The 16,408-nt window shown below is 35.8% G+C and overlaps 1 protein-coding gene across 2 annotated transcripts in view; it reads right to left on the minus strand.

The window, feature by feature from the left end:
- NDFIP2 (Nedd4 family interacting protein 2) overlaps positions 1 to 16,408 on the minus strand; it is a 63,576-nt gene that overhangs the window by 18,324 nt on the left and 28,844 nt on the right. For both annotated transcript variants that reach the window (XM_061170705.1, XM_061170706.1), the window contains exons 2-4: positions 9,979 to 10,144; positions 6,088 to 6,221; positions 38 to 131 (exon numbers count right to left, since the gene is read on the minus strand). In XM_061170705.1, the coding sequence (XP_061026688.1) occupies positions 38 to 131; positions 6,088 to 6,221; positions 9,979 to 10,144 (394 nt within the window). The remainder of the gene's footprint in view (positions 1 to 37; positions 132 to 6,087; positions 6,222 to 9,978; positions 10,145 to 16,408) is intronic.

Genomic DNA, 16,408 nt, shown 5'->3' on the forward strand with positions numbered 1-16,408 from the left:
AAAAAATAGTTTGGAAATAGTTTCAGTTTTCACTTACTGAAAAACGCCAGCATGAAAATCCCATCATTACCCACTCTGAGCTGGTCTGCATCACTGAAGTCATCTCTTGTTGGACACTCTTCCTCTTGAATCTGTAAAACATAAACTATTAGACTAGCTCACTAAACTATTGATAATTACAACTTTATTATCTTAAGTGTAAAGATAAAAATTTAAATAAAATCTAATGTCCTCAATGTACTGTATAGGCAAAATGAGATAATGAGTACAGTATCTGATACATAATAAGTACTCAAAAAACATTAGCAAGTATTAATTTTTCATGGACACCCCTGAAAAGAGTAACTTTAAAAGTAAACACAAAAAAGATAAAAATTGAATAACATCGAATTAATGAAAATGACATCACAAAAGATCGATGTGACACTGCTGCGTCACTGTCAAATGGAAAGAGGATTTTTCATAATCAGTGGTGAACTCTAAATTGGTACAGACTCTATGGTTGGCAATTTGGCAATATTTATCAAAAATTAAAACGTACACATCCTTTGACACAGTAATTCCAGCTCATGAAATATAAGAAATTATGTATTACAGATAATTCACGGCAGCAATGTTAATAAGGGCAAAAAATTAGACACAATCTAAATGCCCATCAATAGTGGGCAACTGTCAGAAGATAATTCTCTGTGAGTCTTTCATGTTTCTACATGTCTCCCAGGTACAGGCATTGGCTACCTTTTTTCTGTATTATCTTTTCAAGGATGTTTATATAGTAGATGGCTTTGGGAGAGAGAAATAGTATCTCTCTCCAGAGCAGAGATGTAGGCATGCTTATCGGCCATTAAAAAATATTGGGTTCCCCTGAACTCAGGGTTCCACACTGCGAGCAGAGGCATCGCTTGGCCCTCTCTGAGTTGCCCTGCAGGACCTGAGGCTCAGGAAACTGCCATGAGAAAATGCTAATACCCTGGCTACTACTATTGCTGTGAATAATAAAGTTTCTGTCTCTGACCCAGCAGTCCTGTGTCTTCTGTGAGCATCCACAAAACTGTGACAAGCTAATCAGTTAGCTTACAAGTAGGCTAAAATCTCAGACCGTTTATAATTCTTGAGATCAATGAAACAAATTATTGTATATCTAAAACAATGAAATTCAAAAAGCAATGTAAAGATTTAAAAATAAATTATAATCTCCAAAATATATTAAGTGAAAATCATTTATATAGTACAATACTTTTGTGTACAAAAATAATATACAAACACATTACTGTAGTTGCTTATAAATGTCAAGAAACTTCTCTGAAAGCACGTACAAAGTCTGTTATCACTAATTGCCTCCAATATTCAACAAATATTTATAGAATACCCATTCTACATAAGACTTTGCTTCCTGGTACTTGGGATATATGAATGTACGTAAAACAAAGATGCTTGCCTTTCTGAAGCCTATATCCCAGTGAGGGGAGCCGGATAATAAATAAGTTACTTATACAAAAGGTATAAATGCTCTGCAAAAAAAAAAAAAAAGTAAGGAAAGGATGTTTAGGGGAAAAAAATGTAAGGAAAGGATGTTTAGAATGTTTAGTAAGGGCTACAGTTTTCAATATGGTGGTCGCATAAGCCTCATTAAGGTGACACTGAGCAAAGAATTAAAGGAGAGGTAAGAGAGTCAGCCATGCAGATATCTCATAGAGGAGTGTTTTAGGCAGAGGGATAAGCCAGTGCCAAGTTCCTAAGAGAGAATCAGACCTGGCATGCTACAGAAATAGCAAGGAGGCTAACATGGTTGAAACCACAGTGAATAAGAGAGAAAACAGGAAGAAATAAAGCCAGAGTCCACTAAAGGACCCTGGATTTTACTGAGTGAACTGGGAGGTCTTACAGAGTTTTGATCAAATGATTGACATGACCTGATTTACAAACTCACTATCTCCATGTTACATATACATAACCTCAGTTGGGTGTTAATTTTCAATTTCGTGTTAGTACACACAGAGGCTCAGAGAAGCTCAGTGCCTTGCCCAAGATCACATAATTAGTTAGGTCAAGGCAGGACTTAAATCCAGGATACCAATGTTCTTTCCATGCAGTCATGGTAGTCTCACTACATATATTGCTTTTCTGAAAGAAAAAGACTTTCAAAACCATATTGCTCATTATTTAGGCAAAAAGATCCCTTAAACTCTGCAATCATATATCCTTATGGTCTTATGGTCAATTTAATAATTGGCAATGATTAAATACATATTAATGAATTTTTATATCATTTCAAGCTAATTCAAGAAATAAACATTAAAGCACAGTAGAGGCCAAAAAAACACTGTCAATATGATGGCAAGAATATAAAATTTCATACTCTTTTTGAAACACCAGTCCAAGATATTTTATCATAGGACATCATTTTTTTTTCTTTTTTTTAAAATTTATTTATTTATTTATTTATTTTTGGCTGCGTTGGGTCTTTGTTGCTGTGCGCGGGCTTTTCTCTAGTTGCGGCGAGCAGGGCTACTCTTTGTTGCGGTGCGCGAGCTTCTCATTGGGTGGCTTCTCTTGTTGCAGAGCACGGGCTCTAGGTGCGCAGGCTTCAGTAGTTGTGGCACTCGGGCTCAGTAGTTGTGGCTCGTGGGGTCTAGAGCGCAGGCTCAGTAGTTGTGGCGCACAGGCTTAGTTGCTCCATGGCATGTGGGATCTTCCTGGACCAGGGCTCAAACCCGTGTCCGCTGCACTGGCAGGCGCACTCCCAACCACTGTGCCACCAGGGAAGCCCAGGACATAATTTTTAAAAAGATAGAAGACATATGCACAAAGATGTCCTTTACAACATTAACACTGGAAAACACAAACACTCTTGAAAAGAATCTAATTGTTCACTTGAGAGGAATGGCCACTATATTATAGTATATTGATTCCATGGAATTTCACTCAACCATTAACATAACAGAAAAATATTTACATAAAATGCTTAAAAAATAAAAGATAGTAGCTATGCAATAATTTCAATTACATTAAACATTGACTTATAAACCCTAAAATTGGTAAAAAAAAAAAAAAAAAAAATTAAAACGAAGAGCTGTAATAGGACAACAGTCGTATTTTTCTTTCTGATTTCCCACATTGGCTAATTTAAAGAAAGCATTCATTAACTTAATTAACTGTTATTTATTAAACACCAAGGATGTGCCAGATAATAGCTAGGCGCTAGAAATGTAAACACAAGGTCGTCCTGGAGTTGTTCACAATTTATCAAGTGCTAGCTTTTACATCAAAAGACAAGTTACTGACACACAATTTTAAACAAGGTACCAAAAAATGAACCCTATCCACTATATATGGTCATAATATGAGACTAAGTGACAAGCCATGTTCTGAAAGTTTTATAAAGTGAATCATGTGAAACAAATATTTTTCAGAGAAATATTAAAAATGGGCAATACACTTAAGTAAATCAATGAGTCATCACATAATCATACCTGCAACCCTACTCATGAGAAATAAGAAATAGTAGAAAACAGTATTGTTTCCAAGTCTCCAGGCTACCTACATTCCCCCAATGAGATTGGATTTAAGAAATAAACTTTCAGCTCATCCAGCTGAGATTCATTTACAACTGAATGTACTCAAGTGCTAATCAGACCAGTTTTTTATCTGAATCAGGTATAGAAATTCATACTGAATGATACTTTGCAGAAAGAGGGTGCTGGAGCACTGGGATAGAAACTGACGAATTTGAAAGATTTTTTTTACAAGGACCTAAGTTATAAGTTAGTCTCTTTGTACAACTCTGTTTTTGCTTTCCATAAAATTTTCCACAATTCTCACAAGCTAGAGTTACAATGGTATCGGAAATGGGTAAAAACAGAAAACTTTTCTTTATGGACATATTCCAGTTCAGGCTGGGAATCACATTACTTTCTAAAAACAAGACACTGGAAATGATGAAGGGTTTTTAATAGTAATACTTCAGAGTTTTCTTTCCAAAAGGTATAATCACCTTTATGCTTACTTCAAAGCACAGAGAACAAGACTTAATGCTTCCTACTTTCTCTTTAGAGTTCTATCCAACTGTGTAGAAGTTAGGGCAATAGAGGACCCAAGGTCCTAAGCATCCTTTAAGGACCTTTACCATTTCCAAAGTCCCTAGGAAAACACTCCCTGAGAAAAGGAGTTACTGTCCTACTTCACTGAGAGTGTGTGCATGTAAATATAAATGCATGTACAAACACACATGCACTAATAAAAATTCCACACCTTAATAGATCTATCCTCCTTCTCTATAATTCTCCCCTCCCAACAACAAAAATCCTTATTGACTGAGCTATATTTATGCCACGGTCTTAACAGAAACTTACTTCCCCCTCAGAAGGAAAAGAAATCAATAATAGGGGCTTCCCTGGTGGTGCAGTGGTTAAGAATCCGCCTGCCAATGCAGGAGACACGGGTTCGAGCCCTGGTCCGGGAAGATCCCACATGCCGCAGAGCAACTAAGCCCGTGTGCCACAACTACTGAGCCTGAGCTCTAGAGCCCGTGAGCCACAACTACTGAGCCCGTGTGCCACAACTACTGAAACTCACACGTCTAGAGCCCGTGCTCTGCAACAAGAGAAGCCGGCGCACCGCAATGAAAAGTGGCCCCCGCTCGCCACAACTAGGGAGAAGCCCACACGCAGCAACAAAGACCCAACACAGCCAAAAGTAAAACAATTAATTAATTAATTTTTAAAAAATCTATAATAAATTTGAGGTTTACTATCTTTACTTATGTGCCCAAAACTATTTATGATGACGTTTAACTCTGTGTGTGTTGGAGGATGCGAGTGGGAGCAGGTCTGAAGAGGGTTGTGGCTGATGAAAGAAACCTGTCCAGGAAAAATGCTTACCCATCAAATAATCTACGCGCTGGGCTCTGGCCCGATGGCAGCAGGACAAGAATGCTATACATACAAGCACCTTCTTCTCCCTTTTCCCCTCACCTAATTCTAGCTTTCCTGTGTCATGTGATATTTCTGTGTCTTTTTCCTGAACAAAATGGGGTTAACCCAGAATTTGACATCTCTAAAGACTAAAGCAAGAAAAAAAGGTAACAAACTCTAGTCCTGCTTGCAGCCACATTAAAATGTAAATAATTTCTACCTTTTACCTGACTGAAGAATAGCATACATACATCTCATTGATTCTCCATTACTGAGACAGCCACTCCTTTTACCAGAACAGGAAATAACACACATGTATATCACTGACTCTATTACTAAGACAGGGAGATGAGGGAGAAAAAAGGGCGGTGGAATCTTTGACCATCATTCCCAAATTCTAGGGTGGCATGTGTTCAAAGGACAAAAAAAAAAAAAAAAAAAGTGAATTGACAAACATAATTTTGTAGGCCTGGTAACTTCCTTCTTTGTGTCTTTAACCTACCTTGAGTTCATTCATAGAGTCACGAAACTGGCTATGCTAATATATAAAAAATGAAGTTGAGACACAGATGTAGAGAACAAACGTATGGACACCAAGGGGGGAAAACTGCGGTGGGGTGGGGATGGTGGTGTGCTGAATTGGGCGATTGGGATTGACATGTATACAGTGATGTGTGTAAAATTGATGACTGATTAAAAAAAAAAAATTAATAGAAAAAAACGATCTATAATTATAGTTATGGACCACAGAATCTAAACTATATAAGAAGGGAAATAAGGACACTAAAGACACTTCATTGACAGTGAAGAGGTCAACGGGGTGGGGGTAACTTGAATGAGGGAGTCGGAAGTATGGGGGGTGAAGGTTAGTGCATGAGATGCCTGAAATCAAGACTTAGGAAATGATAAATTATTGGTAAAGATTCCACCTAGGATGACCATAAGCGAAGACAGGGTGCAGGAGAAGACCAATAGAAATCGAAATCGAAATGAGAAGGTCAAGGAATGCAGAAGGTAAATTTAAATAGGAGAGTGCCAAAAAATGATGACACAAATAAGTAGTAGTAAATACTAAAAAAACTACAAGCACAAAGAACTATTTTTGATATTACTGAATATACATATCAATTAACACAAATAATATTCTCAGAAGGAAATGGTAACATTGTCTTACTCTTTGAGATGTTTCCGCTGCTGCAGCTGCCATTGCAGCCGCTTTGGCCTTCTCAGCTTCATCATACGTAGGAAGAGAGGTAGCAACGCTGTAAGGAGGTGGCACAGGATAAAACTCACTGTAAACGTCTGTATCTGAAGAAAAGGATTTTTTAAAAAGATAACCATTAAAACAAACTAATATTATGTTTATAGCCAGAACATAATTTAATAAGTTACAGAATGCCACTAAAGACTATCACTGCTATTTGTAGTCCTATGTTATAAGCTATATAACATATAAATTACTACTACATCGTATATATTATTTTAGTCCTATATTTATTATCAAGAGAAAGAACTGATAAATATCATCTAACGGCTGATATACCAAACAAGAACATCAAGAATGAGACTCTGAAAATGTGGGCAACACAAGGAGGTGAGAAACTCACCATATATGAGCATCCTCTATGTTCCTACTGCTATGCTCAAAGACTTTATTTGCCCATAATCTCACAGCCAAAAAGTAAAAATATCAGGAATAATGGTAACAAACACTGAAACAGCACTAGCCATTTACTATAACACTGCTAAATACATTAACCTTAGCAACTCTGAGGTTCAGTTAAGTGATTTGCCCAGTATCACACAATCAAGAAGTGGCAGAAGCCAGGGATTTCCTGACTCCAAATACTTTGTTATTTATTATTATTTATTATTTATTTATTCTCATATTTACTTGATAATATATAAGACGTTAATTTTTCTACACAGGTCAATTTTAACAACTCCTAAGAAAACTCAGTATTTCTCTTTGCTAAAAGATTGATGATTTTTAACTCTTTTTTTACTCTTGTCCCTTCTCCCATTTTCCCCCCATCTATCTAGTTCTTTAGGTTTTCTAGAAGAATTTCTCCCTCCCCAATTTTTAAGCTATTTTTGAAATATGATCTCCAGAACTATATTACAATATTAAATATAGACTGCTAATTTTTTTAAAAAACTGCATCATTTATTGCCAACTTTGGTATAAGTAAAATCATACACACAGGTCAATCAACTGATTAGACTTATGCTAGAATCACTGACATAAAAAACAGGTAGATTCTAAAAGTAGTACATACCACAATGTTTGACATCACCTCTGTGGTCTCCTCTATTATAACTACAGCATTTTTACGTCTTCTACATTGTTTACAATTTTACCTATCTTTATCAGATTTTCTTTCATTTTCCACATGAAAAAACACTGTACTCCAGCAATAATTTTCCTGTTGTGTTTTAATGTACATAGGTTTTAAAATAAGTATTTTTAATGCTATCAATAAGAGCTAAGGATCTGAAGTTAGGCAATTTTCAATCTAATAACAGGAAGTGGTTAGTGGGAGTATAATATTGAATGTTATCCACCAAAAGTCACAAGAGTCATAAATTCTTAGAAAAGACTTATTATTAGGATGTAAAAACACCATACACCGTCAGGTAAATAGATTTCTTTAATTCTGAAGACTAGAGTAGAAGCAAAATTTAAGTAAAAACCATGATTATGAATTTAAGCAATAACATTAAAACTATACATTTTTAAAACTGGAACAATGGCATATATTATCCAAGGACATTAAAAATAGATATGTAAGTTTCTGAAAAGTTTTAAGACCCAAGATAGAAAAAATATCTCCACCAATAACAAGTGAAAGTTGGGAAGGAGCACCTTTAATTTTCACTTGTTAATTTTACTTACTTTTCTTCTACCCTTTAAGGCAGTGGTTGGTTCTCAACCACAGAATTTAAAGTCTGGGGAGCTCCAATCCCAGCTCCTCTTCTGAGAAGTTATGTGACCTCAAGCAAATCACTTAAGCACTGTGAAGTTCCACTTTCTCATCCATAAAACTGACCCAGCGAGGCTATTACTGGCTATTATGGGATGAAATAGAAGAGTATTCAAGAGGACTCTGTAAACTGTGAAGCATTATGCAAATGTCACCTTTTATAACTCATGTTGCTCAGATCTGCAAAAGCAGCCATAAAGCAACCTACTGAAGAACATAATCTCCACAGAAAACTGGCACTGCCCATGCCTAAAATATAACAACACTGACTAAGAAGCTGAAGAAAAATAATATCAACAGTTTTCATTAAACAGAAACCCAAAATTCTAGAATTACTCAGTTCTTGTGCTCAATTATAGTCAGGAATGGCCTTTTAGCACAGGTGAAAAAATTAAAAAGACCAGAAATCAGAGGAGACTGTGAGAATAACTGAACTTCTAGGTACCAGGCTCCACTTGTTTCACAGTTGAAATTTATCTAACCTTTAAAAATGTCATGCTACATTATCAAAACTATTCCAGATCATAGAAAAATGAGAAGCTTCTCAATTCACTTTATGTTGCTTCCATAATATTAATACCCAAACCAAAAAGACAGCACATAAAGTTATAGATCACACTAATAAAGCCGCAAAAACTCTAAATAAAATATTAACAAATTTAAATCCAGGAAAGATTAGAACATGATGACAAAAAGAATTTATTCTAAGAATATAGGGATGGATTAGCTTAAAGAAGAAATCTGTTAATAATACATTTCATTACAACAAAAATTGAAGGAGAAAACCCATGTAATTTTACAATAAGGTACCAAAAAGATGACTCCCAGGTTTCTGGCCTGCTGGAGCCATTTACTGAAATGGGGAAGACTGTCAAAGGAGAAGCTCTGGTGGTAGAGGGAAGAGGCTGTACACAGTTGTGGTGGTGATACTCCTTGAAACTCTTCCCATGAAGAGGTGGAGACTAATTCCTCAATAATCTTGAATAGAGACTAAGTGACTCACTTCTAACAGCCTGAATGTGGCAGATGTGACACTGTGACTTTTGAGGCAATGTCACAGATTCCATTTGGCTTTCTCTCAGAATGCTTGTTCTTAGAAGCCAGCCTCCATTCAGTGAAGAGCCCAGGCCACAACAAGAGGCCACATATAGTTGTTCTGGCCAACAGCCTCAGCTGAGGCCCTAGCATCAGCCAGCAAATGTGTGAGTAAGGAAGCCTGCAATTACCTCCAGTCCCAGAGTCACCATCAGACACAATCACATGAGACCCTAGCAGAGAACTTCATAATGGAGCCCAGTTCCCCCCAGACCATGAGAATTAACAAGAATAAGTGATTGTTATTATACTCCATTAGGTTTGACGTAGTCTGTTAAACAGCAATAGCAACAGTAGCCACAACAAAGGGATTGCAATTTCACTCTCAGCATCTTCCATCATAGAATGATTAACTTAGCATTACTGGGAAAATACAAATTGTGACCAGAGAAATAAATGAGGGTAGTTCTTGAGAATGACCTGCAAGGATGAGGTGAACAGTAGCAAGCAGTAATCACTGCCTTGTATTCCATGCCTACACATGGAAATATTACCATGTGTAGGGGGGACATTATGTGTACGCTTCACCTCCATTCACATGTACTTACCCCAGTCTCACTCATATTCATCATTAATAATACCTTGTTTATGACTATATAAGTAAACACACACACATATGGGTATGTTTATATATTCATGTGTGTATGCATTATATGTGTGCATGAATATATATGTATATATGGTTATTTCTTCCAAAAGTTATATGGCTAGTCCACTGGGAAGGGATTCTAATAAGCATAAGAAAGTTTAACAAGCTACACTTTTAAATTAATTTTTAAAACAATGAGACAGGTAATCTATGAACTATTTTATAAACTATCTTTAGAAAAACCTTTTTTAAAAAAAATCATGAAACCGAAGAAGCCCATTAACAGACTTGATAATTACACAAAAATTACACAGTTTTTACCATACTGGTAAAAACAAAACAAAAAATCGAGCTATTAAAAACATTACTAGTTGTTTCATACTAAAAACAACAACACCTGAAGTTGCAGGTACTTCCACAGTAATACTGCTATAAGGTGGAGGAGAAGAGTCAGTCTCAAGTCCAGATGCTGAAGGAGCAGCCTGCACATTTTGTGGTGTTGGGTTTGAAGTTGACGGCTGCTCTACAGCAGATGATTCTGAATTATCCTCTTCATTGTGAAGCTAAGAGAACAAAGGAAAATGAAAACATTAATGTGAATCAAATTTAAAAAAAAATCTTAAAGATCGTTTCAGGCAAAGAATCATTTTTTAGCTAAAAACAAGGTAAAATAGCATTTAAAAAGATGAACAAAATTTTTAAGAGACATAATCAGTCATTAAGAAGTTTAGAATTTTTATAGTTTCTTTACAATAAGGATGAAGTTCAAATTGTTAGGATTTATAGAGGAAAAAAGTCATGATTACAAATAGATTCAAGTTCTCTCAATCCTACAATAAATATTGTCTACCACGTATCAATCACCGTGTACTGCAAAGAAAACTCCTAACACAACCACAATACCATATCTATTACACTAGTATCTAAAATAACTGGAAATGTAAAATGTATTAATGAAACAGAATAACAATATATATACATTCCAAAAATGTGGAATACTGTGAGGAGGTTTTCCCAAGTATCAAAAGAATTACTAATAAAGCAAAATAAGTCACTGTGCACATAAAATTCTGAAAAACGTCCATTACAACAAATTCATTGAAAGTTCAATAAATGCTAGATAATATATTGAGATCTCTATCACTTAACTCATTCAATCCTCACAACAAGCCTGTAAGATAGAGACTATTAGACTGTTATCCCCATCTGACAGATTAAAAGAAAAAAAGAAAAAAAAACCAAACCAAACCAAACCAAAACCACCCCAGACGTGTAGAGACTTAGAGTAACTTGCCAAACATCACAACAGCTAGGAAGGGTAAAGCCACGAATCACACCCAAGCAGTAGGGCTGCACACCTCTTACTTCATTTATATGGAAGGAAGGAAGGAAGGAAGGAAGGGAGGAAGGAAGGGAGGAAGGGAGGGAGGGAGGGAGGGAGGGAAAGAAATTTTGTCACAGAGCAAATCTGTGTGTTGTGATATAATGCATTTTTGGATTTTAGAAAGAATAGGCGAATTATTACTCCACTTTCTAGGAGCTTTGATAAACTTATTTTCTCTGTACCTCAGTGTCTCCATAGGTAGGTTCTGAATGTAACCAAAATCCTCAAAGAATTGTAAAATAATATTTGAAAATCATCTAGCATAATGCCTAACACACAGAAGGCATTTAACAAATACTAGTTCCACCCTTCTTCCCTTTTATTTAATATACTTTATTTTATAAACTCAAAAACAGAAATTATGTGGTACTCTGTCAGTCCAATAAGTAGTCACTCACTCGCCTCTAGAGAATTTCTTTAAATATGCCAAGTAAAACAGGAGGTCAATTTACTTCACTGCTGTTTGCATGTGTCTTGGTAAGCGATCACACTAGCAAAACACTTTTGGGGGTTCATAAAGGTATTATAACTTTTAATAAAACAGTATAAACAAACCTAAAATCATCTCAAGTTTAAGAAGACAACTTTTTCCATAACACTATGGACAAAAAATGTTGCCTGCCATTCCAGTAAACAATGAATGTTGCCCACCATCAAATCATCAGCCACTGCAGCCAACCCCACACAGTGCACCCTGAGGGGAACTCAGGATGGAGAAAAACAGGATACTGGCCCTACATAGTTAGGAAGCATATCTAAAGAACAATTTCAATAAGCCCAGACTCTTGCATCTCCGCATACATAGAAAAGCCCTGAAATCATTAACTTAAGATGTCTGTTTTGTGTGATCAGCAGTAATCTTCTCATGTCCTACTACTTCCCCCTACCACCCCAGCAAAAACTCCAGTGTATCCCTGTGCTCTTTGCAACAGCACCTCAGAGCTATCTGAGAGGCTGTCTCCTGGGCTATAATCCTCAGTACGGTCCTCAAATAAAACATAAGTCGCAATTTTTAGGTTATGCGTTTTTCTTCAGTCGACAGCACCAAAGTTTATACAATGACATCCACTCACAGAAACTGAATTCTAAGGTCAAATAAGCATAAAGTCAACTCTGTATGAGCTTTTACATTTATTTACTTGCAGCACTTTTCCAAGTAGGCACTAAATGAGCACCCTCTTGACTAGCAACACTCTGCCCTGGTGTCACAAAGCATCTTCTATGTTTCCCATTACAAGGCACCCAGGAGAATTCCCAATGTAGTCATCTTTGACCACACTTTTAAGAGCAAAAATGTCAGATGAACAAGTTAAGGCAAATAAAGTACAAATAAATACTTAGTATATACTTAGTAATTTAGAATATATTAGTATATTTAGTATATATAGTAATTAGTATTACTAAACAAATAATAATGGTGTCAAAAAAGAGGAAGCCACTTTTCCATATCTACTATTAATACCGCAAATGTAGATGGAATGTACTAAAGAGAAAATCCTATGTGACAAACAACTCTCCTCTAGTTCCTCACAAGAAACACCCCTACCACATCAAATATACAAATATGCTCCCCAGAATGACCAACTCTCTTCTTAAACCTGTCAAAATATATTCAAATAACTACAATAAAAAGAATAACTACAGATACTTTTACATATGATCTCAGAAGTAAAGCTTTGGAACTTATAAAACACACCAATTTATTTCAACTGCCTTACCTAACACCTCCAGTTTTGTTTTTACAAAATTATAATATAGGGGACTTCCCTGACAGTCCAGTGGTTAAGACTCCGTGCTCCCAATGCAGGGGTACGGGTTCGATCCCTGGTCAGGGAACTAAGATCGGGCATGCCACACAGCACGGCCAAAACATATATACATATATATATATATATATTACAGTGAACAGTTGCTCTGTGTTAACAGTAAAACCCAATAACTCAGTCAACAATCTCTACCCACTGTAGCATAGAACTTCCAATTTACTTTAAATGCAACACTGTATTTTGATATCTTTGGTGTCTCCATAAATTAACCGACTGTGTGATGAGACAAAATTATTTTTAAGGAAGGACAAGAAAAATTTTAACATAAAAATTTTTCTGCCATTTGAGGCACTACCCCCTCCCCTTTAGTGTGCACTGTGCATCTGCACTATACGTTAACTAGATCCCCTTAGAAGACGCAGGAATGCCTGCTCACTCAAAAAAATTAATTTCCATCTGGTGCCAGCAAGGTAACTCCTTAGGAGATAACATTCCTTTCTCAATTCTGTAACGAGTCACAATGACCCCACTACTCACCTTGTTGGACTATGTAAACTGTCAATATGTTACTTTGTCTCAAAAACTTATATAACTGTGCTTTGACCTCTAACCGGCAACAGCCCTAGGAGCTTTCTGAAAGACTGACTGTCTCCCGGTTATAATCCTCAGACTGGCTCCAATAAAAATTTCCATTTTGTTCTTAGATTGACTATTGTTTAATTTTTTCGACATTTGATTGCCTTTTAACTAAGTTCTTACAAGGGTTCAAATTAAGTTACATGTTTATCAAATTAGACAATGCCAATTTGTAGAAATTTTTCCTTAATCATGCTGCTATGTTGTTAAATGGTTCTATTTTACATTCTATAACAATTACCTAAACAGCAAAAAAAAAGAGGGGGGAGGAGTGGGGTGGGACCTACATATATTCAGTAATGAACCAGGCTCTGTGTCCCATCCACACATCACTTCAAAAGTTATCTTCCCAGGGAATTCCCTGGCGGTTTCACTGCAGAGGGAGCAGGGTTCGATCCCTGGTCGGGGAACTAGGATCCCGAAAGCCAAAAAAAAAAAAAAAAAAGAAAGTTCTCCTCCCAGCTTGTCCTATTTACGAGCCTCCTGGAAAAAAATGTGGGCAATAGCATGTGAAAATTAAAATATCTTTCATCTAGTGACCAGGGTGATGAAAAGTTGCACACTAAACCATAGTTTTTAGTCCGAAGGGTAAAAGGATGACAAGAGGGCTTTGTTAAATGTATCTAGCTATCTCTAGTTTTTATAGATGTATATTAAGTATTTTTAATGATAAGGAAACTGTAATCATTATGATTAGCTAGCTGGAGGTCTAGCCTTCCTGTGTATAAACTATAGTTTCTTTTACTTTAATTGGCGTGTCTCCTATACATATCCCTTTATTCTATTTTAAGGTGATAAAATATTAATGTAATAACTAGAAACTTTATTTTTGAGAAGCTAGAGATCTCATTGAATGTTTTCTAAACATACCAAGATGAGAATTATGGACATGCAATCAAGTGTTGTTTAGTGAACAGTGCCCTGTACCAGGGCCTGGTAGGTTAGCCAGTTGTATGGTCTTTTTTTCACCTTTCTTCTCATTTCTTTTCTCTTCTTTTCTGTTTCAATTTGGGCACAGAAATTGAACTACAGGGCAGAACTGTAAGATTTTGGGGAAATAAAAAACGAGCTATCTCTAAAGTTGTTTTTTTAAAAAAGTTTCTAAAGAACTAATATATGTTGTATACTGCCATATTCTGACTACATTTATTACCAAAGGGCAAAACTGGGGAGAAGAGTTAGTAGTTGCAAGGAGATAAATTTTAGCTCAATGAGAAAATTTAAAAATTTTTAGTTAGAACTTTTTAATTTTTAGAGTACTAGCTTTTCTGTGGGGCAACAAATCCTTTCAGGCAGATTTTGGATGACTATCTGGCAAGACCGTTTTATAACTAGGATGACCATACAGCTGTTTTCCCCAGGACAGTCCCACTTTACACCTGTTGTGTCACAGCCCCACTCAATTTAGCATTTTCTCCACCCCGTTCATTCTCAAAAAAATTGTACGGTCGGTCAACTGACATATAATGGGATTCTTGCCCTTTGTACAAAATTAGTAGATGACAAAGGTTCCTTCTGACTCTAAGATAACACGATTCTAGAAAAAGACCTCTGGTAGCCTCTATCATTCAATGTTGCCTTATCTAACACCTGATTTAGAGAAGCAAACAGATATGTGTTGCAGTAAAATCAATCTGTAGAGTCAAGTTACTCATTTTAGTCACCCAAGAAGAAAGTAAGCTACCTTATCTATGCTCCTAGGGATAAGGTGCTAAGAAATTTCTACAAACAGCCCAAGTGTTAAAACCAATAGCTCAGAAGATAGAGTCCCACAAAACAGTGCTGCTTAGCAAAGGGAGCTAGATTTTCTACCAATAACACTGAATTACAGCAGTCGTCCTCATACACACACATACCATTAAGCAAATGAACAGAATCTTCTTAATTTGAGGTTTACTCCCCACCAAATTTTTTCCACTAAACTTTTGCTGTCTCTGGATACCTTTCTTCTAATGAGAACTAGCCTATGATAAAGCAATGATTAGCAAATGATTCGAAAATGATACAAATGATTAGGAAAGAGTGCATAAGCAACAAGTAAACATTAAAGGAAAAATATTTACCGTGCCTAATTTTCAGCTTCTTCTTTTGAAAGTACAGAAGTTTGGTTACAGTTTTATATTTCATAATATAATACAGGCATATTTCTGCTGGTAAAAACCTTTCTTGTTAGTATGAGAGAATATCATTATTTCATGGTGTTCTACAAAGAGCACAGTGGGCTTCAGATGCTCTGTCACCTGAACAAGTCTGCAAAACAACTGTTAAAAACCAAGTATCATCAGATATTTTATCAAGACACAACGAAGTGTCTTTTAAACAAAAAGGATTCTTACTTCATTATTAAACTGTTACTGTCTGCTCATGATATGTCAACTGAAAGAAAGGTGTAAAAGACTATGTACAGTATAACTGAGTTTTTTTAAATAATAAGAGAGAGATAAACACAACAATAAAACTTTCTTTTAAAAAAGCTATTTCCTACAAATTCCAAAAAAAATAAATAAATAAGAGATTATTTGTGTAGTACATATAGGCAATCAAAATTTCTGGAAGGATACACTAGAAACAGCAAAGAGCTGCAGGTGGGGAAGAGATTTCATCATTCTCTACTATTCGATTTTTCACCCTAAACATAAATCTCTTTGAATTTTTAAATTTTTAATAAATCAAACCAAAATGCAAAAGTCCTCTAATTTCTGGTTTGGCATGTCTCACAGGCAACAATGTTAAGGTAAACACTATATCCTAAGATAAAAAAGCTTTTTCCACATAAAATGTAATATCATTATAATAGCTTCCCTGGGGTTATGTATATACAACTTTCTATTAAAAATGACACAATCTGAAACTGTAACCACAGGAAAAATATATGTGAAGAACGCAAATGAGGAACTGTATCTGTTTTTTTAAAGGAAAAATTGAGAGGGATAATTAATGGGGCAACAGAGTGATTAAAGAACATAAGACCAAATTTATATTGGCACACTAGACAGTTCTTCTGAGCTTCTGACCTAGATATGCACTCATTAATTCATTTC

This window comes from Eubalaena glacialis, chromosome 16 (genome assembly GCF_028564815.1).
Source record: "Eubalaena glacialis isolate mEubGla1 chromosome 16, mEubGla1.1.hap2.+ XY, whole genome shotgun sequence".
Taxonomy (NCBI): domain Eukaryota; kingdom Metazoa; phylum Chordata; class Mammalia; order Artiodactyla; family Balaenidae; genus Eubalaena; species Eubalaena glacialis.